General features: G+C 30.5%; 5 protein-coding genes and 1 non-coding gene across 6 annotated transcripts; 3 read left to right on the forward strand and 3 right to left on the reverse strand.

Annotated features, from left to right (window-relative positions):
* Positions 1-43: 43 nt before the first annotated feature.
* On the reverse strand, positions 44-2,578 carry LOC124536970 (60S ribosomal protein L13a). The gene is made up of 6 exons (XM_047113660.1): positions 2,463-2,578; positions 1,967-2,097; positions 1,677-1,786; positions 863-1,008; positions 494-616; positions 44-168 (listed from the first exon to the last, which is right to left on the reverse strand). Exons 1-6 carry the CDS (start codon positions 2,481-2,483, stop codon positions 85-87), a joined length of 615 nt encoding a protein of 204 aa, XP_046969616.1. The 5' UTR covers positions 2,484-2,578; the 3' UTR covers positions 44-84.
* LOC124537132 lies at positions 1,078-1,153 on the reverse strand. Its single transcript, XR_006966913.1, has one exon. It is a non-coding gene; the product is annotated as a small nucleolar RNA SNORD34 (small nucleolar RNA).
* Positions 2,579-6,085: 3,507 nt separating the features above from the next.
* LOC124536757 (group XIIA secretory phospholipase A2) lies at positions 6,086-7,556 on the forward strand. Its single transcript, XM_047113343.1, has 3 exons — positions 6,086-6,547; positions 6,631-6,876; positions 7,161-7,556. Exons 1-3 carry the CDS (start codon positions 6,316-6,318, stop codon positions 7,304-7,306), a joined length of 624 nt encoding a protein of 207 aa, XP_046969299.1. The 5' UTR covers positions 6,086-6,315; the 3' UTR covers positions 7,307-7,556.
* Positions 7,557-7,788: 232 nt separating this feature from the next.
* Positions 7,789-9,449, reverse strand: LOC124536758 (myotrophin-like). The gene is made up of 4 exons (XM_047113344.1): positions 9,268-9,449; positions 8,948-9,058; positions 8,412-8,495; positions 7,789-8,230 (listed from the first exon to the last, which is right to left on the reverse strand). The coding sequence occupies exons 1-4, from the start codon at positions 9,334-9,336 to the stop codon at positions 8,144-8,146; spliced, it is 351 nt and encodes a 116-aa protein (XP_046969300.1). The 5' UTR covers positions 9,337-9,449; the 3' UTR covers positions 7,789-8,143.
* Positions 9,450-10,714: 1,265 nt separating this feature from the next.
* LOC124536755 (serendipity locus protein alpha) lies at positions 10,715-16,042 on the forward strand. Its single transcript, XM_047113341.1, has 9 exons — positions 10,715-10,889; positions 11,002-11,202; positions 11,405-11,650; positions 11,947-12,066; positions 12,403-12,790; positions 13,280-13,461; positions 13,973-14,165; positions 14,738-15,370; positions 15,558-16,042. The coding sequence occupies exons 1-9, from the start codon at positions 10,806-10,808 to the stop codon at positions 15,884-15,886; spliced, it is 2,376 nt and encodes a 791-aa protein (XP_046969297.1). The 5' UTR covers positions 10,715-10,805; the 3' UTR covers positions 15,887-16,042.
* A 2,811-nt stretch (positions 16,043-18,853) lies between these two features.
* Positions 18,854-24,460, forward strand: LOC124536756 (neuropeptide-like precursor 1). Its single transcript, XM_047113342.1, has 6 exons — positions 18,854-18,959; positions 21,540-21,635; positions 21,713-22,493; positions 22,566-22,716; positions 23,117-23,149; positions 23,270-24,460. The coding sequence occupies exons 2-6, from the start codon at positions 21,540-21,542 to the stop codon at positions 23,625-23,627; spliced, it is 1,419 nt and encodes a 472-aa protein (XP_046969298.1). The 5' UTR covers positions 18,854-18,959; the 3' UTR covers positions 23,628-24,460.
* The last annotated feature ends 129 nt before the right edge of the window (positions 24,461-24,589 follow it).

A 24,589-nucleotide genomic window follows, 5' to 3' on the forward strand; every position in this document is an offset into this window, starting at 1 on the left:
ATTCATTCTATATAAATACATTTATTTAAAATAAAACAACTTCTGGGCAACCAAAGGTTTATTTTTTATATAATTTCCTTAGTCCTAATTGTATCCATAGGATTGCATGACAGCAGTGAAGGGAGCTGTAACCTTCGCCACTTTTTCACCAGCCTCCTTGGTGATTTTCTGTAAAAAAAGAATATATGTATTGTATTTTGCTCTTTCATAACATTCCAAATTGTGAAGTTTGTAATAAATCAGTTGGTTTTTTTTTTCATAAACATCAAATAATGTAGGTAAGTTGGTACATTCATCATAAACATTGTAGTCAAAATTTAGTCATTTAAAAACAAAAAGAATAATAAATAGAAATAATTGTGTATTCTACATTAAAACTTTGTTTCAAACACACATGCATTTTGAATTATATAAAAGTCTGTTAACAGAAAATTTAAACAAAGAAACATTAATTTATGATTAAAGTTTAAAATAAAAAGGAGGCTGTACATACCTTAAGCTTCTTCTCATATGCAAGTTTGTGGATGGTTTTGAACTTTCTCTTGTCCTCCAATTTACGGACAACATCACGGTATTTCCATCCAACTTCGTGGGAAAGACGGCCCACATGACAGTACTGGAAAATATTTAATATAAACTCAGTAAAGTATATATAACCGTACAAAGAATTATTAAGAAATTACTATCAGAATTATATAAAATTTCAACATAAGTTATATCTTTCAGTCGCAAATTACCCAATAAATAACATCATTTTGTAACCTTACTAATATTTATAATAACAATCAACAAGTTTATAAATAGAAACCTCATGGTAAAACTATCTATTAATACAAGTAATAGATGAATATGATTATATTACCTTGCGTCCTGGTTTCAAGCAGAACACTCTGAGAGCTGCAGGTACAACCACACGACGACGGCTGTCATATGGAGGAGGACATCCATCATAAGCACGGAGCCTTCTGAGTGCATCCTTTCCGCGCTCAGTTTTGTGTGGGATCATGCCTAGTATAAACATATTACAGCAAATTAAGATATATAATTCCTCACATGCAACATTCTTTTTACATTTGAATGAACTTCATACATTTTGTGTTATCACAGAATTATCAAATAATGTAGGTAAAAAAGTAAATAATCATAAGTTGTTTTGTATTCTTAAATATGTGAACATAAATATATTTGTAGTTATTTTATAATAAACAAGGTCAGGATTGATTTAAGCATACAACGATTATAATTATAAAGTCTACTATGATAGTGTATTGATTCATATTTTGCTTTAAATATGACAAATTTAGTACATGTTAAGCATTGCTTATGCTGTGGAAACAATACTTTTCTAAAATAGAATTAAAAGAAATCATTCATTACTATAATGCATCAATACATGCATCAGTACATGTAAGATTTGTATTCGATAACAAATTCACAAACATATTTCAAAACTAAATAAACAAATATAAGAGGTACAATTGCTTAGTTACAGTCTGGCTTTTTATATTTTAACATTTACCTCAAGATACAACTCGACACATAAAACAATTTCCATACAATTTTTTAACTATAAGCCGGTAAATAAGCAGTCTATTTGCAATAAAAATGAGTTTTTAACTACAGAACATTTCGGAATATGAATAATTAATTACATGCATAAAAATATATATATTCACCTCTAACGGTCTTCCACAAAACTTTAGAGGGAGCTCTGAAGTGGAATGGTCCACGGGCTGGGTTCACATTGCAACGTTTACGCAAAAATGACATAAACTTCAGCTTGTTCCTGAAATAAAGGATACACATATTAAATAATGTTCTTAGTTTTTTATAAAATAATATCATCAAATAAAAATCAGAAAATATAAGAGTAACAACATAAATACTTTCAGTCGCAAATTACCCAATGAAACATCATATGAAACGTGTAATATAATTATAATAGTAAGTAATTACATAGACATACCTGAAGAAGTTTCCTGAGATGTTAAGTTGTTCACATCTCACAACAATAACTTTGTTTCCTTCTAGGAGGACCTTTGCAATCACTGCGGCCAATCGGCCAAGCAGGTGGCCACGGCCATCGATAATTATGGCCTAAAATAAAACAAATTGAGAACATTATTATTTGAAAACACAGCCGCTACACAAATCTAACCTCAATGTTAAAAAAAATACGTGGTATTTAACGTATCTAAACTTTAATAGAGATAATACTTAAAGCTAGAAAGCTTGAATTAAATCAAAATTAATCACATTATGATAGAAAGACCACGTTTTTCAAAAATAATTTCACTCGTTAGACACGCCAGCACGTGTATATCGCAGGGCATGTTAAATTCTGCACATTTACTAAAATATTAACACTAATTATATTCAAGACGAACATATCTTCACTAATAATACAAATTTATAAGATATATTTAGTTAATTGTCGGCAAAATTGGTAAATTTTATCTCACCTTATTACTAAAGCCCGTCATTTTCTCGACAACAAAACGGAAAAGGATAACTTTTTAAACTAACATGGCCACCGGATACCCATGTGGGCAGTATAAGGATGCGTTCAAAATTAAAAATAAATTTTATTCTTTAACATAATATAATGCTTTAAATATTATATTCTATTAATGTGATCTTATAAACTTAACTAGAATTATAAAAATATTATACAAATACAATTAAAGAAATAAAAAGAATTTTAAGAGTTTTAAAGTATAAATCATTAAACCTGAGCAGAATGTTAATTATGATTTTAATTGTTAACAATGAAGTCTTTTTTTATGATTATTTAATTTAAATCAAAAATCTCTTTCGAATGAGTAATTTTAAGATTCGGTTATTTAGAATCTTTACGGAATTATCGGGTCAAAGTAATTGTAAATAAAATAAGTAAAAAATGTTTATATAATTTATGTTTTTTTTTTTAAATATTATATAAATTTATTTCATCAATATAAATTTTTTCGCATGCATCTCGACCTGATCCCGAAAATGAGGATCCTAGAGCTACATTAACACGCCATTTCTCCGAAGACCTGCCTGAAGTCAGTATTGGCGAAATCGAGACTGCTCTTGGACAGCTTAAAAATGGAAAAGCCCCTGGAGAGGACGGCGTTACCACAGAGCTATTAAAAGCGGGAGGTAAACCGGTACTTAGGGAACTTCAGACGCTTTTTAACTCTGTCCTCTTCGAAGGGAGAACTCCGGAGGCGTGGAATAGGAGTGTGGTCGTCCTGTTCTTCAAAAAGGGAGACAAAACCCTGCTGAAGAACTATCGTCCCATATCCCTACTGAGCCACGTCTATAAGCTGTTTTCAAGAGTGATCACGAACCGTCTTGCGCGAAGATTCGACGAATTCCAACCCCCGGAGCAGGCCGGGTTTCGGACCGGATACGGCACCATAGACCACATCCATACAGTGCGGCAGATTATACAGAAGTCCCATGAGTATAATCGGCCCCTGTGTCTTGCATTCGTGGACTATGAGAAGGCCTTTGACTCGGTTGAAATCTGGGCTGTTCTGGAGTCCCTGCAGCGTTGCCAAGTTGATTGGCGATACATCCAAGTGATGAGATGTCTCTACGAAGCTGCTACCATGTCCGTCCGAGTACAGAATCAGCAAACAAATCCCATACCATTGCATCGAGGAGTGAGACAAGGGGACGTTATTTCCCCCAAATTGTTCACTAATGCAATGGAGGATATGTTCAAGACGCTGAACTGGAAAGGACGTGGCATTAACATCAATGGCGAATACATCTCTCACTTGAGATTCGCAGACGACATCGTCATCGTGGCAGAAACGCTGCAGGACCTACAACAAATGCTGAACGAGCTGGCTGATTCTTCTATGCGTATCGGCCTACGGATGAACTTGGATAAAACCAAGGTCATGTTCAATGAACATGTTCTACCGGAACCGACTACGATACATGGTACCGTCCTCGAAGTTGTTCAAAAATATGTCTACCTCGTTCAGACTCTGCGATTAGGTAGAAACAACCTTGAGGACGAGGTGAATAGAAGAATTCAGCTGGGTTGCGCAGCGTTTGGGAAGTTACGTCGAATCTTAACATTGTCGATCCCACAGTGCCTTAAGACGAAAGTCTTCAATCAGTGCGTCCTACCCGTCATGACATACGGAGCCGAAACGTGGACACTCACGACAAGGCTGGTCCACCAGCTTAAAGTCGCTCAGCGTGCTATGGAAAGGGCTATGCTCGGCATTTCTTTGAGGGTTCGCATCAGAAATGAGGTGATCCGTCAAAGAACCAAAGTCATCGACATAGCATACCGGATTAGTAAGCTGAAGTGGCAGTGGGCTGATCATATTTGTCGTAGAACCGACAACCGTTGGGGAAAACGTGTTCTAGAGTGGAGACCGCGTCTCGGCAAACGTAGTGTAGGACGTCCTCAGGCACGGTGGAGTGACGATATACGCAAGGCGGCAGGCAAGAGCTGGATGCGAGTAGCCGGAGAAAGACCACAGTGGCGTGCACTGGGAGAGGCCTATGTCCAGCAGTGGACAAAAATAGGCTGTTGATGATGATGATGATGATGATGATGAAATTTTTTACTGTCTTTCCTTTCTATGAAACCTAAATATTTTGTTCTCATACTTATAATGCTTCATTGCTTACTTTTTTTAATAATATTTTCATTAATTAATTTCAAGACTTAGTGTGTGATTTTCAAGAAACTAAATATCCGGTTCACACAAGTATTCTCAGTTATATAAAAAGTAGGCACTGTATGTCTTACGTATGTACCTTGTGAATGCGAAAGATATTTTATCAACAAATACTAATGAATGTAACAAATAATAATTTAATGCAGAAGAGTGTAGAATTAAAGGGAGTTTGTTTATTAATTTTTAGAGGCAGCAAACTTCGAAATAATTGAAAATTTAACTTGATATTTCAAGTTAGGAAACTTGAATGGACCTGTATCATTTACGTGAGTGTAACCAACAAAAATATACAAAAGAGAACAAAAAAATATACAAGTAAATTTTAATTGGTACTAATACGGTCGTAATAAGTACGCCTAACTAGCACTACAGTGGCGACTACTGAAACTGACTGACTGAACTGAATCAGTGGCGTAGCAATCGTAGGGCCAGGTGGTGCAGTGCACCAGGGCCCCTGAGTTCAGGGGGCCCTCCTAACTAAACCTTCAGCTTCTGAAGCTAGAAAATCACGACCCTGTGCAAATTATTTCTTATTTGGTATCTATAATTTTAAAAAGTATTTTTTAGTAAAAAAGGGTTGGGAAAGAGGGGGTGGGGGCCCGATTCGTTTTCTATGCACCGGGGCCTTTCCTCACCTAGCTACGCCACTGAACTGAATACTGACGATCTGAGGGTTACAGCAAGCTGGATAGCTGTTGTGGAGATCCTTGAAATGATAATGATGACAAAGATGACGTGTCAAAATGTACTGATATGTTTTTACAAATAGTAATGATGGGACCTGCGTGTGTTTTTTCACGTTACTGATAATCTTGTTCCGAGTATGCATTCTGTTGATTAAACATTTTTCACTTATTTAATTATAATAAATAATTAACTTTTACAATAAAAATAATTGAGTCATAAATGTATTAATAATTAGATGAAAAGTATTTATTTTATATTTATGTTACTCAAAGACCTACTAAAACTTTTTTTGTTTACTAAACTTTGCAGTTAAAAAGAGAATAAATATGAAGATGAATGATGATAAAAACACATAAACTTTCACACTGATTATTAATATTTGGATGAATGAAACCCATAATAAAACTAAAGTAAAGCATATGAGGGTTAAAATTATTGCAAATAGTCACCCCTATCACCTCCTAACGGATATACGTCGAGTTACCAATAACCCTGTATATAGATTCTTGCTAAATCAATTTTTATTATTCAATTATTTATTTGTGCGATTTTAGTTATTTTTCTTAAAAAAAATATTTAAGGGTTAGCAGATATTACTTAACTTTTTTATCATACTATCTGATAAGGTATTCAATGAGTTACGACATTGGTCAATATTCAAAATACAGTTCTTTGAAACCGTGACACTGACAAATGTCAATGTCGAATGACATGTATTTGACAATTATCCAAGCTGAAATTTTCAGATCCATACAATAATCTGTAATAGATTAGAGGTTTTGAGTCTTCGCATTATAGGATATAAATAACAATATTGTAAGACATGCTATTTTTCAACTCCATTAGTCAGTAACCACGTCAGTCGACCAGCAGTCAGTAGTTTGAGTCCACTCAGAGATGATACAAGTTTTCATTATTTATTTTGATTTCAAAAATGGAGATCCCATATAAGAAAATATTTATTTATGTTTTGACCTTTGCGGCTTATGCTTACACTGGTATTGGTTCGAGTATGTTACGAAACTTAAAGGACGCAGTTTTGTCGGCTGAGTCTGTCTTTGGCGACGTATTTAAGAATGTTATAACTGTTGCTGAAAAGTTTAAGTCTTTACATGAAGTCTTCGACGCTGCCGTTGAAGAGGACTGCATTTTTTCTTGCCCCGAAGGTTCTAACATCATGATTAATTCAAATTGATGATAGATAAAATAACGAAATACGATTCCAATTTAACCGATTTCCCTTTTTCAGGACAAAAACCTGTTCGAAATAAAAACCATGTTCCGAAATCTGATGGCTGTGGTTCGCTCGGCTTCGAGATATCATCGGATTATTTACCATTGGAACAGATGACGAAATGTTGTGATGCACACGACATATGTTATGACACTTGTAATAGTGGAAAAGAAGTTTGTGATTTAGAGTTTAAGAAGTGCCTGTATAATTACTGTGATACATATAAAAATGTTAATGTTGCTGGGAATGCAATTACCAAAGGTATGCATTTCTAAATTTTCTAATATTGATTTAGTATGTCTGAATAATTTAATTCTAAAATACATAAATATTTACTGATTCCATTAAAAGAAAATCTTAATACCAATTATTAATATTGAGTTAAATATTAGCGAATACTGTCTCTTATTATTTAGTAACTAGAGTGTATAAAGTAGTATATAGTGGAAAAAGTAAACTTGTATTCGCCTTAAATAACAAAACTCTTTAAATTAGTTTATCGACAATCAAAATGATCATTCATGTTAATACAATTTTCATTGCAGGTTGTAAGGGTGCAGCTAAACTTCTGTTTACGGGAACCTTGACACTTGGCTGTAAATCATATTTAGATGCACAAACAAATGCATGCTACTGTCCATCTGCAAAAAATAAATACAAAAAATATGCCACTGGTAAAGATGAATTTTAACTGCAAGGGCATCGGTACCTACTCATCATCCTATTGTTTTATCCGACTTCAAAAAAAAGAAGTTCTTGTTTTGTAGTTATCTTTATTTAAGATATTTATTATTTTGTAATGAATAAGATAAATAAGATATTTTATCTTAATGTTTTTATCATTGTCCTGATAAAATATAGTAATGCCATCAAATGCCACTTACATTGTTTTAGTAAGAATAACTAAAGGAATGTTGAAAATAAAACTAAAATATTATATATTATATTTTTTATTTTAGCAATAATATTACTTTTTAAATGTTGCCTACCTCTGTAATGTAAAATAATTTATTTGCTAGATATAGAATATAGGCCTTTAAAAGTATGAAATGCTACATGCATGTATAATCCATTTCATTAAAAACTTTAACAAGTACGAAAATAAAAATGATCATTAAGTGAAAAAAAAAATCTTTTGATATTTCATTCCATAAGTCTAAAAAATCTTTATAAACAATAAAGTGTAAAATATAACATTTTACAATTTTTTTTTAAGTTTTATAAAATTGTAATGAAATGGAATATACAATTTAATATCAATACATTTCAATATCTTATGTGCATTTTGTTAGTTTACATGACTTTTACACATATGTTAGTAATAAAAAAAATACTTCTAATGGACGCAGTCACAATACTAATGCTATTTTTCCACATTGAGCATACAAAAATAATTGCAATATAAATAAATGCATGTAAATATTTCATGGTGATTAAATTTTGATTCATTCAAATAATTTCTTTGTAGCTTTAAAAAACTAGAATGTGAGCGAATTTAAACTTAAAGTATTTAATGATAAGGTATATTCTATGTTAGCAGATCCTTGATCTCTTCTTTTTCTGCAGCATCAATGTAAGGCGTACCATCTGGTGTTTTTCCATTTTTGGATGCACCCTGATAAACAAATAATTAATTATTTAATCAATTTCATGATTTTTATAAATAACATAGTATTCATTTAGTTGGTGATACTTCAATATTTAATTCAAACTGGAAATTATGATTATTATCATATCAATTTTATCACTTTATACAAATTTAGTTTAGAAATATATGGATTGGATGGTATATTTACATGTTTTAATAATATTTTTACACATTCAGTATGTCCTTCCCAGATAGCTGCGAGTATCACAGATATTCCATGTTTATCTACCATCTGAAACCAAAATATTTTACACATTTTTCTATATGGATCTGAAAAATTGATATTCTCTTCTTAATATAATTGTATTGATAAATTATATATAGTTTACATAGGCCTGGTAGAAATTACTCAAGAATGCTTGGATTTGTTTTTTTTTTAGCAAATTCAAGCAAAAATGTTTATGAGAACCTAACTTTAAGCTGGCCATTAAATAAATATATACACATTACTATTCTATTAATAAAGTGATGTTGACAATATTAAGCTAATATCAATAGGACTTTTTGGTTTTATGCTATTGAAACAGATTGAACAATATTTAAAACAATTTATAGTATCATGAAGAAATTGATTAATAACAATATTTAAATCTTAATTTAAATGTCAAATAGCTTGCCTTACAGTACACATTAAAGCCAAATCATTCTAAAGCAACTACAGTGAGTAATATGTGGTAAACTCACATTGGGGTCAGCTCCTTTATCCAATAAGTAGTTCACAACAGCTGTTTGACCATAATCTGCCGCATAATGTAAGGGAACCCTACCGTCGATTAAGGCATTCACGTCAATTTTCTAAAAATGTTAAGAACTGTTAGATAAATAAATAATCCTTAAAAAGCTACGCTTATTTTTTAATGCGTTTTGAGCAAAAAGCACTCCGTTTGCAAAATGTTGTAATTGAGAATGCTCTACAATACTATATTTTTAGTGGTTTTTATCTTTGAAATTATGTTAATGACGAATCATATTTTTTTGTTATTACTTTTTTTGCGATATCTTACACTTTTCTCCACGATGTCTTTAACTTGGTCTATGTCGCCGTTTTTAATTCCCCAAACTAATTCACTCATTTTTATGTACTTGCTAAATTTTCTCTGTTTATTTCTTACAATTAAAGAGTCAGAGTTTTATAAATCTATCAAAAGTGAAAAGCCTCAATGCAAATTAGAATTAAGGAACAGATAAAATAAATTTTCTTTTGACATATTATTTAAAGTAAAACCCTGAAACCAAAGTAATAAAGAAAATAATTAACCAACGCTTTGTAAAAGACTTATTTTCCCCAATGAATTTTAATTTGAGTCATTAATCAATTTTGTTTTATACTTTTCAGTAAACTGAATTAATTGGAGGAGGTTAATATCTAAAAACATATGACATTAACTGTCAATACGGTGCAATTTTAAGGCTAGTTTTAAGTTTACAGTACACGTAGGATCAGCACAGTCTCATATGATTGTTGTAATGTATTGTAATTCTATATTGCAATGTAAAGCCAATTTATACCTTTATTTTTTTCATTACACAGTGAAAAAAATAAGAGATAAGGAATAAGAAATAAGGAACAAGAAATAAAGAATATCGGAATCCAGCGATGGCAGCACCGTTAATCAATTCATAATTTAAATATAAGGAATAATAAATAAGAATAAAATTTCCGTCACGGTGGGAATTTGTTTCTTATTTATTATTAACAACCAATCGTAGGGCATTTTTTAAATGAAGTGTCGTAAAACTAACAACAGCACGTAGCTAGTAGCATGTATTCAACCGCAGTGATTGGTTAAATATTGTAGCCTATCGCCTATTGTGTTTTGGTTGCTGTGCTATTCCTTATTCGTTGTTTCTTATCTCTTATTTTTTCATTGTGTAAGGGGCTTAAGGGAACAATAAATGTAAAAATAGGTGTAATAATTTATCTAAAATGAAAAAAATACATATATCCTCTTTATTAAAAGTGAAATAGAACTTTGCTGGATGTGAATCTATACATGCCTATATAAATGCGATAGCTGTACTCTAGTAAATTAAATTGTATGCTTTTGTTTTTTTACTAGTAGTCGCCTGCGGCTTCGCTCGCGATTTAGGGTGTTGGTTGTTATGCGTTAAGCAAAAAAGTAGCTTATATCCTATATATTGAGTGCAAGCTTGCATCATATTAAATTTATTGAAATTCGGTTCAGCGTTTTGGTCGTGAAAGAGACAGACAGACGTACAGAGTTCCTTTTATGTTTATAATATTATCTAATATATATTAGAGTTAGTATTGAGTTATATTGATGTAACTTTGTACATTATTATAATTCAATATAGTGAATAAAACCGATAATATTTAACTGAGCGGCACGTACTCTAATGGATTAGCTAGCCCAACGTGTACTGGAGGCAATATATTATACAATTTAATGTGTTCTGTACCCACTGCCCAGTTTGATTAAAGATTGACATGTGACAGTTACAATAAAAAGCGTTATATTTAAATGTTTTGTATTATTTTGGGTTAATTTAATATTTTAATTTCTTATACCATAAGTTCGCTATGGAAACAAATTATCCTACTGAGATTGTTTTAAATTTTGCAGAATTTCCTAAAGATTCTCGCAATAGTATAAAATTTATAGTGGTCAGTTCTGCTATTAATAATTATTATATATACATAATATCAACCTATAATTTAACTTAATTTTTATTTAAGACATTACCTTTTATGGAATAATGCAATATACAATTTTCAGGATATATTATTTTCGAATATCTACCCGTTGTTACAAAGAATAAGTGATAATTTACATAACAATCTTAAAGAAGGCTTTACGGATGAAAATTATGTAGCAATACGTAATATTTACACTTTGTGTTCGGACCAAATAAGAAAATGTTATTTATCAATGTTGGAAATAATTAAATCGGAATATAACAATGGTGTTTATTTACAGGTAGTATTCGATTTTAGTTTGCTTTGTTGTTAAAACTCAACATGTAGTAAAGTCATCCTTAGTTTAGGTGTAATTTCAAAATAAAATGCAATATTAGTATGCGTAACATAAATTTTTTTTCTATATTACAATAGCACAAAATTTTTTAATTGGTTTAAATTTTGTTGCTAGACCTATATCAATCATTATCATGTAATTTTAGGAAAGTCGTCGATGTATATGTGAAAGATTGTCATGGTGCTATCAGAAATTATTGTCAATTGAGCAACTTCTCGAGGAAACATTAGTGGATGAAGTGGATTCATTCAATAATTCTATCCTCATTCCAACTATGTATTTTGTCAACTGGATTGATCAAACATTTGAAGTTCTCAATAAATTGTCTGGTGTCATTTATCAAGATAGTTTTAAAAAAAATGAAGAATTACACACAGGATGGAAACAGGAAGTAATTATGTTAAATACTTGCTAAGTTCATTAATAATAGAAGGTATTTCTGTACTCTATAGTGATGTTTTACCCAAGTTCAGAACTACATTTTCAAAAAAAATATCCTAAGACGTTTAAACTTTGAAGTAATTATTACTATTAAGACAAGAATATCTTTATTTTCATCTGTTTGTATAAGTAAAGTCATCTAACTGATTTGTCAATTAGTTTCTTTTCTTAGTTTTGGACATACTTGGAGCTGTAAATATTACTAGAATATATGTTTTATTATACTTTGCATTTACTTGCTTTTAGTTATTGGAATGCATTCGAGGATTACATACTTCTATTGATGAATTGTTGCTATCATCTATGACTCTATGTAAATATTGTTTACCTGATGATCAACATATTGTTAAAGCTCGTTGTCAAGTGGTAAGTTTGTATTTCTTCTTAACGAATAATGATGTATATATCTTAAGATTAAATGATTTGAATATTTAATATTTCTGAGAAAATTTTATTTAATAATGAATGCATACAATTATTTGTAAACATAACTTTTGTGACTTTAATCTCAGAGCTCAACATTGGCAACAACAGGCCTGCTACTGTTATTGCCTTGCCTATTATGGCAATCAAAAATGGTATTTTGGTAGGTAATGCTGATTTCCAATGCTATAAACACTGAATAAGGCAAGCAAAGCCTTACTAATTGTAATAAAAACAAAGTTAAAACATTTCATTCATGTATAAATTTGGTGTTTTCAGGTGCTGAGGGAAACAAAATCACTGTTAAGTGAATTGATTGATGGAAATCTAGAAGATGTACAACCTACAATATTTAACCTGAAATTACCAATAATGCCTTCAAATGTTAATTTACTAATAGATGTTCTAAAAGATGTCTTGTATTCCTTAGAAACAAATACGAACACGGCTTTATTAGCACTAGTAGTTCATTGTTTTAGTCAAAGTATGACACAGGCAGATATGTTAAAGTGTCACTTTGAAAAAAGTCCTAGAGGAGAGTGTTCTTGCCAGGGCGATGGTGAAGATGTCGATGAAAAATGTAGTTTCATAAAGGAATTTGATTTGCATAATGAAAGATTGCTGCAGATTGGATCATTTGCAATGTCTTGTTCTTCAGATCAAAAAAGTATGTTTTTACCAAATTTATATTTTTATCTTTTAAAAGGATGTACCTATATTGTATATATAACTTGTATTGACAATAATTGGTCTAAAAAGAGATCTAAAATTTAATTGGTTTCTTTTATATTATGTCTATAATAATATAATTGATGTGAAATAAGTATGTCTGTTACCACTCCATACTTAAAGTGCTGAACCAATTTAGAAAAAATTAAATAGCATGGACAACCTAGTTCAATGGTCACAAAAAATACAATAATCATATATTTTCACATCAAAACCACAGACATCATATACATATTATGCTTATTTTATAAATAGTACAGAGCTTGGTTAAAAAAAGGCACTCATAGCTAACTACTATACCATGTAGACAAAATTGAAGGGTATCATTACCCTTCAATTTTGTCAAATACACAAACTAAAAACTATATAAAAATAACAACTATAATATATATATATTTATGGACTAAAAAATATATATTATTTTCAGGAATATTATGTCTACGTAGTGGGTTAGCAAGCTTAGAAGCATTGGACCCACATCTAGTACCGGCTGTTATGCTGTCTCCGTGCAGTCATCACTCATCAATACTGGTTAATATTTGGAATCAGGAAGTAATGCAGATCAGGGATAGTGTGTTTTTAATAGTGGATCCTGCGGCTTTTGCTGATGTAAGTACTACTAAGGCATTTAACATAAATAGAATGAGATATTAAAAAAAAACATATTTTTAAAATTAGAATCTATTTGAAATCTTTAGCTGTTATGTCATGTGTTATTATATGCTAGTAATTACTAGATCCACAACCTGAATTTGAACCTTTATAGAGGCCCTAGTTTATGAAAAGTTGGAAAAAAAGTGTTTTAGTAACTTATATTTTCGTTATTTTTTATACCATTAATAGTTGCTAACATTACTTTTATTTTACACATACTTCTTTACTTTACTATTTTTTCCTAATGTTTTTTACAGGCTAATCAATTCATAAGTATTGGTTCTATCTAAAACAAAAATCGATTACACGAAAATGTGTAAAAACCTTCTGATATGGAATAATATTAAGATACTAGTGAATCTTTTATTAAAATGCCGTGAATTGAAATTCATATGTTTGGTTAAAAATAAATTTATTAGTGGAATAAGTTAATATACATACAATAAAATTATTAATGAATTTACAGAAAGCGAGACAAATGATGCATCAAAAATTACTAGAAATTACAAAGGGAGGTAGCAACAATAACAGTAAAACTTGCGCAGTTATAAACATTGGTTCAATTGTTTATGATTTTTTTAATGTTTATGAAAAATTTGAACCGGACGCATTGACCTGTCAAGAACAACTATCAGGTCTTTTAATGGATTTGAACAAGGGTGAGTGAGACAAATAATGTATAATGTATAATTTATGTATAAAGTTCCTACGAGAGTTGTAAAAACACAACAGACTAATGTGTCTACAATGTCTGTATTTAAGGAATTTATATTTTTATATTTTGATGACACTCAATTAAAAATGATTGACTTAGCTTTTTATACACAATGTGTGGTGCTTCAGCTAACAAATTTTAGATTAGTTTGTTTTCAATTTATCATTAAGTGATATTATAACAAACAAAACAAACAACAGCCTGTAAATTCCCACAGCTGGGCTAAAGGCCTCCTCTCCCTTTAACGAGAAGGTTTGGAACATATTCCATCACGCTGTTCCAATGGGGGTTGGTGGAATAAACATGTGGCAGAATTTCTATGAAATTTGTCACATGCAGATTTCCTCACGATGTTTTCCTTCACCGCTGAGCACGAGATGAATTATAAAAACAAATTAAGCACATGAATCAGTGGTGCTTGCCTGGGTTTGAACCCGCAAACATCGGTTAAGATGCACGCGTTCTAACCACTGGGCCATCTCTGCTCGTGATATTATAATTTTGATAAAATTCCAGTTCAAATGGAGTGTAAAGTGGTAAGCAATCTACTAAGCTCAGCAGATGACCACATATATGACATAAACAAGGCAATTCCAAAAAATAATGCTGTATCTATAGACCAGCTTATAAAACGATTGAAACTTTTGTACACATTGGTTAAAAGAATAACAAATTTATTAAATCCAAAAGAAAATGATGATGAATTCTATGAGGATCCAATTGAAAATAAGAATGTCACGCAAACAATAAATTTTATAAATGGTAACACTTATATAAATTCACCTAAAAAGCAAACAAACATAACCAGGAGTATGTTCGCTCGAAGTAATATAAGATCATCAACTGGCAAGTTCCCTTTAGCAGTTCTAACCAAGCATTTGAAATCAAGAAACTCGAAGGACTTAAGTTTTTCAATACAATTTGATGAATTATGCAATTTATCAGAGATTAAGATGAAAAATCGTGAGATGTCTATACTGTATTCACCATTCAAACCCAGGGCATCTTTAAGGAAGGCTGTTTTAAGTAAACTATGTGCGGTGCCATTTGATAAAGAAATTATACTTGAAGGCAAAGTGCAGTCAGAGCCGAGTTTTATGTCAGAAAAAGATAGTTTTATGGATGACAATACAAGTTTACAGATTACAGGTACATAATAGTTATAAATAATTTTTGATCAAAAACACAGGTTAAAAACACAAAAACATTAATATTTTCCAAAAAGAAACATTTAAGATTTTTTGTACCCTCTAATACTTATTAGATCTATATTTAGTAGTGTATCAGTAAAATTTTCACTGTTTTTGTTTTAAATAAAGTTTATATTCAATTACAGATGTCCTGAATCAAATTAACGATCTAACGAACATGTCCACTAATAGAAGGCGGCCATTTAATTCAACGGTTTTACTAGAAAAATCGTTAAGAAATTGTAATGAATCTCGAAATAACGTTTTGAAACTAGCTGTTAATAATGAGTCGACATTTAAACGCATTTGGAATATAAGTATTAATAATAGTGCCGGTAAGCAAGACGAAACTGCTTGTACATCGAATTTGACGCAACCATCAGATGTGAATACATTGGAGAGATTAAATGATTTAGACCTCGTGGAAAGTAAATTAAGTGATTTAAAATTTGGCCATTTTGAAACTAGTTTGTAAGCAAATGGATATTTAAGAATGATATTTTTATATACCTAATGAAATTTTGATCAACATTATTTTATTATTTTAATTAAAATGATTTTCACTCGATTTGAGATAGTTTTCTATTCCGTCCAATTTAAGTAAGTGTGTGTTTACAAAATGAAATATGTAAATATGATATTTTATAATTTTTATGGTTGTGGATTTACTAAATAAAACAATTTAAAACCGAAAGTTTTTTTTTTAAATACATATAATATGCCAGTTCTGCAGTGTGTTCTACCACTGAACTTCACATTTATTTCATCAAATAAGTTAGTCATCCGTGTTTTGATTTAAATTGGTTTTATCGATATTATAAAAAAACTGTATCAAATATTTGAAATGATTTGGTATTTATAACATGATATGTTTTTAAATTAACGAATAGGTTTAAATTTGCAAAATTGTAGAAAATTATCGGAACAATTAATGGTATTTTAATGTATTCAGAAATTCGCGTAATATGTCTGAATATGCCGACATATAAGCAACATGAAAAATTGTACTGAAAACATTTTTATGCGTATTATGCGTGCTTATATCCAATTCATATATCAGATAAAACACACATATATAGGTTCTATTTAAGTAGGCTCTTACGAAAAAGCAAATCATTAATCAAATTACATATTAAGTAAAAATAATTCATCAATTAATTTTTGTATATCCAGCGTGGAAACTAATAAATTTTACGATAATTACGTATATGAAGAATCATCTTAACATTGAATAATGATGGCTTTTTGTTATTATTTGAGAGATATAAAATATTTTTAACTTTCAGATTCACAGACACAGATGTTGTTTATTAAACAAAACAATAAAATAAAATTAAAGACATATAGAAACACTCAAATAAATCAATTCTTGTATATGTACCTACTCAACTATATTCAAATGATAAAAAATATATTGTCATTGTGCCGAGAATATTTTTACTTTATTTAAAACAATCCGAAGGAACCATCGATTAAATATATTTTTTAATAAAAAATAAATAGTTACATAATCCATGATAAGTTACGAGATGTTGCATACATATTTTAAATTTAAAATTAGTGTAGAAATGTGTAAATCATTCAAGTAAGACGAAACTAACTGGTCCCTACGCGTCAAATCAGTGAAGTTATGTGACGCGTCTACAAATTGCATATCATATATTGCACCCTTTGAAGTAGCTACTCAATTTTATAACATAAAATATGAATATTGACACCTACAGAAAGTAAAAGAAGTAGTGACGACTATTTTTACTCTTTTTTTTTAATAATTAAGGGCACTGGCAAGGGTCAAGTATATAGGGTCCCTGATGCTGGTACCTACTAGGTACATAGTCTTTTTAGTGAAACAGCAAAATCTTAGAATTATTTTACAATAGAGAGAGATTTACTCAGATAATATATAGAGTTCATAATCTGATAGATAAAAAAAAATAAGAGTAAATTTAAAAAAAACATAACGAAAGAAGTACTGAACTAATATACACGTCATAGAATAGTATGATACTTACATACATGTCATATACTTATTAGTAAAAGATTTAATAGAACGTCTTAGCTTCTCAAAATCATAATAGGTATGTACCTAAAATATTCTAAATAATATACTAAAGTTAGCTAAGATCTCAAAAGGAAAGCAGTTACTGATAGCTTATTCCTTCTAACCACACTTTGCTACCATTTCATAAGAATATTAATTATTAAATTATACTGTAGTTGATACTTCTTGAAGTATAACGAAGTAGAGAAGTTTTTTGTTTTGCCCGTCTCTCAGATATCTTGTATTCAGGTAACAAAGGAAACTTTATGCACTATAATGGAGTGTCAAACTTTTATTCATTAGAGTTGTTTCGTTATCGTATCTCAATAATCAATTTAATGTTTTTTTTTTTTTTTTATAACGATAAAGGCATTCTTCGAGACATTTAAAAACAACAATTGACAATATTGATTACAGATGAACATAAAATAAATGTTACGTTAAGTTATATAATAATAAATGAATTTAACTATGTGAATTTTAACCAAAAATTGAGGATGTAAGCCTAGCCAAACGCCACTGAGATTTCATGTAGTTTATATTAATTACCTTGGTGCTCGAAGGTTAAGTTATATTAAAATCACGAGGATACTGGTAATGGAGAAGCGTTGTGCAATAACCTTCAAACCTTCTCAAAATGAGGGGAGGTCTTTAACCAATAATGATGCTCTTATATTATTTTAATTTTATATACATCAGTTATAATTACTTGACTTAGAAACACTCTTTATTAAATGAAATAAAAATAAAAGCCATATAATTCTTGTACTTGAATAAGCTTTGCTATGAAGGTAAACTGCATTATAAACTTTAAAACTTTATTTTATTCTCGTTAATATAATAATATTATGTTTATCGTTTCGTCACGTAGGTACGAGTACCTACAAGTACCAATTATTGTTCTGAACAACTTAAAAAACGTTCAGTGACCTCCATAAATTAATTATATACATAGGTGGAAAGAAGGGTCGTAATAAATAGGTATAATTTATTTGTAATTGAAGTAAACAATTTTTAAACTGATACCCTTAGGGACACGAATTCAAGTAAATGTAAGGCCTAATCAATATGTATGAGAACGCATTTCGCAATACCGACCTCCAGTAAGACCTTCGATCATTTATAAAGATAATTATATAAGGCAATACCCACCTGCACTCAATTTAAATGAATCCAAGCAAACTAAGTGCCCATCAATTAAAGTGCATATTCTGCAGTGTGTAAGTACCTCGAAAACTCCTCCCCTAAGTACACCTAGACTGAAATACACATGAAAATCCCTCGATCTTATATACATACTAATAAGACCTATATTTTCGTAAATATCCTCTTCCAAAAGTAGCCTATCCTACGCGCATGCGCATATAAAGTAAATCACGGTATAAAAAGCTCTAACTCCCTGAAATACACATCATTCCCGCCAAGATCATAAAGTTAAAAGAACTCCTGAGTATATATTCAAAAGTTTCACAGTGTGTGATATATTGCTGCCAACGCGACGGCGAAAGTAAGTATATTTTTTAATTAAGTATAAGTTAAAATTTACTTGACTGTTAGCTAAATATCAAATGATTATTGAAATTAGTTGATTATGATAAAAAAAATATATATAATGCAACTCGAATCGCAAAAGTTTAAAAAAATCTATAAATTAATGAAATAAATAGGAAGAAATAGCAGAACTAGTGAAATTTTAACTGACTGACTGATTTGTCATTACGGTAATAAAAAAAACCTGTTGGAATTAAATTTAACTCATTTTAATTTCTTTAAAATAAAAAAAAAAGTTTAAAATAGTCACGTTCGCACAAATGTAATTATCTAAGTCTCAAGATATAAACTTTGTCCCATTTCACATGAATAGTCATGTAATTAACAGTGCGATAATATTTAGAAATAATTTTTTAATGGACCTCTCGTATTTTATAATCAAAGAACAATTTTCATACTTGTACTGTACTGAATTAAGCTCATTAGAAAGTTTTCTTATTATTATTATGAGACTTCTTAAAACCTTTTAAATAATGTCAGTTAGCACCAATAATTTAAAATAAATTAGTGTTATCTACAAAAAGCGTTTCCACCAATTATTGATTTCAAAAATCAAATTCAAATTTGTTGTTTTGGTACTTAATACGATTTGTAGTTAAACTTATTAGACGTCTCGTGCCGACGTGTGGTTATTGTGGTTTGTCTGATAGATTTATTAAATTACTTTAATGTTATTAAAACAGATATTGAGATACAATCAGTAATTTGCTTCTTCGAATTGAGCTTTATATGTTATATCGTATATTTTTATTTAATAGAGTGCAAAATATTAAAAACGTTATTTTTTTTAATGGGATATATGTATAAAAAGCAATGCCTTCTAGTTAACTACAAATCTAACGCGGAAAGTAATGTTGTATATATTATAACTATTTTTTACTATGCTTAGCTTATAATTTATATAAATATAGGTATAACATATAAGAAATAGCAATATTTTCATGGATCAAGTAAAATAAACTATCAAATCACGTAGAACTAATAATATTCAAGTAATAAGTTAGACATAAGTTCTTATAATTATCAAGATGCCACAAAAAATAAATGAAAATGTAAAAATGTTGCGAATTTTTAGAATATTTTATAGCTACAAAACATTTATGAAACACTTGAAACCGTACGAAGCAAATCGTACTTAATAATAAATACTCCGAATAAAGTAATTAATAATAAATACTTTTAAATATATAATTAGAAATATGGTTCGTTTGTAAATATCTAAGCAAACAGTATAGTTTTTGAGGACTCTTTTTGTAAAATAATTCTTTACGAAAACTTTTTTATCCATCAGCCTTATTTTTTTGTTTGAATCCTGAAAAGAAAAACAAAAATACTTTCACATTAAAAACCACAACATGATAACAATGTTAATATATCTAACAAAAAAGAAGTGATAAAATTAAACGGAATCTAATTAAATTTATTAATTATTTGGATTTTGCGTTGCAACAGTCGCACTTGACAACATGAAATTTATCATAGAATTATAATAACTGAATTACGCCGCAAAACGGGAACAGTTACATGTAGTATGAATTCATTAAAAATGAATATACGTTTTATAACTGTACGACATTTACACGAGGCAGCATCTAAAATGTAATAAAATTTCCATTATACCTTGAATGTCAATGTATCGGCGAGAGAGTGGAAATAGGTGTACGTTGAAGTTGAGAACACTAACGTAATTCTCGCGTAATTGAATCTGTCATGTTTGTATCTTCGGAGTGCCGAGATTTTTTTATGTCCTTTGCAGATATCGGTTGTATTGTCTCGTGTTTAAATCTAGTTTCGTGATAAAATTAATTTCCCATTTAGGTCATTTTTATTTCACGATTATCTGTGCCCGCGACTTTGTGCGTGCTTGAATTTTATAAATAAGTTATTTTTGTAGCCTGAGTTACTCCTTATTTCACGAGCTATCTGTCAATGAAAGTACCGTCAAAATCGGACCAGTCGTTCCAGAGATAGACCGGAACAAACAGATAGACAGAGAAACATAAATTGAAAAAAATGTTGCATTTATATATATATACCCTGTAACCGCTTTTTACTAAATGTAACATATGCATTTAGTAAAAAGCGGTTATATGTTTAGATAAAATATTTTCGTTTATGTTTGTATTACCCCCACAGTAACTTGATATTGCTTAGGGTACATAAGTTGGCGATTATAAAATCTGGGTCAAAGTTTCGTTAACAGTAAATTTAAGACAACAATAACTTCGCTTCTCTTATTATATATACATCACATTATTTACACAAATGAAATACAGATACAGGTTTTAGTTCCGCACATTTTTTATGAAAGATTTTCTAAGATCTGAGATATTTATTCTATGTTCGTTGTACATTTTTAACGATCGAAAACTTCCGTATTTTTGTAAAATAATCTTTGAAACTGTATTTCAATTTCAATTCGTATAATAACAGGTATTAACAAAACATCAATAGCATTTTATTTTTAATTAAATTAAAGAAAACAGACGCTTGATAATTCTTCATTTTTATAAAACTGAGAAATGTTTGTTTTTAGATGAAGGTTCATACACGTTTGGGTTTCAGAAGACATAGAGGCGGGATTATAAGTTTAACGACACTTATATTGGCGTATTCTATGTATATCAATGAGGTGAGGTTGATTGCAATTTAGACTATGACATTATTTATATGACGTATATTCATTAATCTTCATTTTGCATAATATAGGTTATAGGATTACCTACTGATACTTCTTCAAACACATGGCCGACTTTTCCACGAAGAAATGTAGCAGCCTTGGCTAGAGACGGATATCTGAGGAGTGCAGCTTCAGGGTACAAAAGAAGTATCTCAACACTGGCAAAAAACGGTCAGCTTCCGACCTTTAGGTCACCCTACGACGAAACAGATAAGCAAGAACAAGATGAAGACGTTTCTCATGATAAAAGGAATTTGGCTTCCATCGCGCGACTCCGCAGCTATTCTGCTATGAAAAGAAACATACAGTCTTTGGCAAGAGATGGCTATCGTTTCGGAAGAGGACAATATAACCAGCCAAATGATAAACGTAATATTCAAGCTTTAGCCCGTAATGGATTGATTCACAAAAAAGACGAAATTGTTGGTGATGAATATTATTATCCATTCTATCAAAATCCCGTACCACCACTGTCAGAACTGGATGGTCCGTTTGACATCAACGAAATGTACGATTTCCAACAATCAATGAACCCGGACATGCTGCCACCGCTTTCCCAAGTCTTCAAACGAAGCGATGTCGGATTTCCACCAGGTTTTGTTTCAAAAATGGAATACGACGATAATTGGAATCTTAAAAGAGGTTCAATGGGGCTGCCAGCACATGGCCTCTTTAGACCAATTTATATCGACACTGCTGGTAATCCTAGAATCAGACGATCCATATATTCTCTTCCTGACGTGCTCGACCGTAATGACATTGATATTCCAGAAGATTACGATAATGAAAATGAAGATAAACGATCTGTAGGTGAGTTACAGGTTAATTTGGGTTATTAATCAAGGTTAAAACTTTGTTATGCAGAATTTACATCTGTTACAGATGATGAGGATATAGCGCGTGAAAATTTTGAAAAACGTCATATTGGGTCATTGGCCCGGTTAGGTTTATTGCCCTCATTTAGATTTTCTGGTGGACGATACAGTAGGTCTGGAAGAGCTAGAATGTTATTGCCTAGTCAGGAATTATACAGGTGTTTAAAATACGACTTTAGTTGCAGTTACTGTTATAGTATGTGTAGATTAGGGTGTGCTTTAAGGCTTTTCAAAGAGTTTCTGAGGCTAAGCAACAATTAGAGGCATGTTAAGTGTTTTAGAGGTGTCACGTTATAAATGTTTAGTATCGGTGTCTTATTTGTATATTTAATAAAAATGGAAGAAAAAATATTTGAAAACTTTTGGCACTATGCAGCATGTTAATTAAATATTGTTACAATTTTTCAAATAACTTAAAAACATATCTTAACAACATTCCACTTCTTTGTGTTAGTCGGTGTTAAATAGGTTAATGATTAAAATTGTGTGAAATTAATGTCTGTGTTTAGTGTTTTTTAGTACATTATTTTCTTACTAATAAGCATAATATGTTTTCAGGAAGCATTCCCCTGACGAGAATTTCGGGATTAGGTACTGTCCATTAATTAATTGCATAATTTTATAAAATTAATATTTTTCTTGGATTTAATAAAACTAAATTTATGCAAATCAGCTGTACCTGAGTCTAAAACTATTGTATTTTTTTCTCAGGGAATATTTCTCTGATGACGAAGCTAGCACATCCTTCGATTCAGACGACTCCGACCTACCGTCGCCGCCAGTACTTGCTAACTCGCACCCGACCGGCCGGTACCTCCACCGACCGCTGAACAACGATCTACCGAACATGCCGCTTCCCCAGTCTCCTTTATCTCTGAAAAATCCTGATACATTTGCCAAGAACCGCTGGCAGAGCAAAGATAATCCTAAGTTTTATTACTTCAGGTCATTAAAAGTCCCTTATCACTCTTCAGGAAAGCGGTATTTGGTGCTTCCAGCCGTCGATAATATTCTTCTTAGGAAGAATTACCGAAACAGCAGTCTACCAAGTCGTCGTAAGAACCAGTAGCTATGCCATTGTAAGCTGAGTGATAGGAAATTACTCGGCTTGGTCGAAGCTAAACCATAATAAAATTGAAATGTGTTGTATAATTTAACTATCTTTTTTTCTTGGTATTTAGGCTTCGACTTAATCCACAGACAACTATGGCATAGCACTGATAACAGATACATAATTACATGTGTTATAACTGTGGGATCATGTTTATTGAAATTCTGACAATAAATTTAGTCATTAAATTGTATTTAAATTTATCAATGGTAGGCTAGCGGTTATGGCAACTACGGATATACTTAAGATGACGACATTGGCTCGATCGTGACTAACAGATGCATACTAACGACTTTAATTCTAGATAAATTTTAAGGTTACATTGCCAATCGCAAATTACGTGTCTAAATTGAATATTATAGATACAAATTTAATGAATATTAGTCAAACTAAAAAAAATTAGATAAATGTTTAAATTCTTACAATAAATGTTTTAAACAATATTGAATTCCCTTGTATATTACGAGTTGTGATAATTCCTACATTCAATGTTTAACATATCGAAGTATGGTCTCTTTCCTGACTAGAATTACGAGTAGCTGTGTTTGACAAATAAGCTGTTTTATTATTTTGTGAATTTTCATGTCACGTTCTAAGCTTTGAGCTTTAATGTCATTATTAATAAATATATTTACTTCTTATCTCGGACAATAAGCAAGCAATTTTCGGTGACCACATAAAGATAATAAATTTTGAAAAATGTTGTACTGTAGTCTTCTTTCCATTGTCTTTTTAGATATTATTGATGTATTTTTAAGATTGTAGGTAACTATTTAATCAACTAGAGTCCTATTTATTGTAAATAAATGAATACAGTCATTATATACTTGTTTTATTTATATACATTATAAGTCATTATTTTATTGTGTAAGATTGAATTGAGAAGTTGTTAAAGAAAAAGGTACGCAACAATAAAAAAC

This window comes from Vanessa cardui, chromosome 17, assembly GCF_905220365.1.
Source record: "Vanessa cardui chromosome 17, ilVanCard2.1, whole genome shotgun sequence".
Classification (NCBI taxonomy): domain Eukaryota; kingdom Metazoa; phylum Arthropoda; class Insecta; order Lepidoptera; family Nymphalidae; genus Vanessa; species Vanessa cardui.

Coding starts and splice junctions, on each gene's coding strand:
- LOC124536757 (XM_047113343.1), top strand. CDS start 6,316: ATGGAGATCCCATATAAGAAAATATTTATTTATGTTTTGACCTTTGCG. Junction 6,548..6,630: donor CATTTTTTCTTGCCCCGAAG/GTTCTAACATCA, acceptor TCCCTTTTTCAG/GACAAAAACCTGTTCGAAAT. Junction 6,877..7,160: donor TGGGAATGCAATTACCAAAG/GTATGCATTTCT, acceptor TTTTCATTGCAG/GTTGTAAGGGTGCAGCTAAA.
- LOC124536755 (XM_047113341.1), top strand. CDS start 10,806: ATGGAAACAAATTATCCTACTGAGATTGTTTTAAATTTTGCAGAATTT. Junction 11,651..11,946: donor ACACAGGATGGAAACAGGAA/GTAATTATGTTA, acceptor ACTTGCTTTTAG/TTATTGGAATGCATTCGAGG. Junction 13,462..13,972: donor ATCCTGCGGCTTTTGCTGAT/GTAAGTACTACT, acceptor ATGAATTTACAG/AAAGCGAGACAAATGATGCA.
- LOC124536758 (XM_047113344.1), bottom strand. CDS start 9,336: ATGAGTGAATTAGTTTGGGGAATTAAAAACGGCGACATAGACCAAGTT. Junction 8,496..8,947: donor ATAAAGGAGCTGACCCCAAT/GTGAGTTTACCA, acceptor TTTTGGTTTCAG/ATGGTAGATAAACATGGAAT. Junction 8,231..8,411: donor TAAAAATATTATTAAAACAT/GTAAATATACCA, acceptor TTTGTTTATCAG/GGTGCATCCAAAAATGGAAA.
- LOC124536970 (XM_047113660.1), bottom strand. CDS start 2,483: ATGACGGGCTTTAGTAATAAG. Junction 1,009..1,676: donor TTTGTGGAAGACCGTTAGAG/GTGAATATATAT, acceptor TGTTTATACTAG/GCATGATCCCACACAAAACT. Junction 169..493: donor CATATGAGAAGAAGCTTAAG/GTATGTACAGCC, acceptor CTTTTTTTACAG/AAAATCACCAAGGAGGCTGG.
- LOC124536756 (XM_047113342.1), top strand. CDS start 21,540: ATGAAGGTTCATACACGTTTGGGTTTCAGAAGACATAGAGGCGGGATT. Junction 22,494..22,565: donor TGAAGATAAACGATCTGTAG/GTGAGTTACAGG, acceptor CATCTGTTACAG/ATGATGAGGATATAGCGCGT. Junction 22,717..23,116: donor CCTAGTCAGGAATTATACAG/GTGTTTAAAATA, acceptor ATATGTTTTCAG/GAAGCATTCCCCTGACGAGA.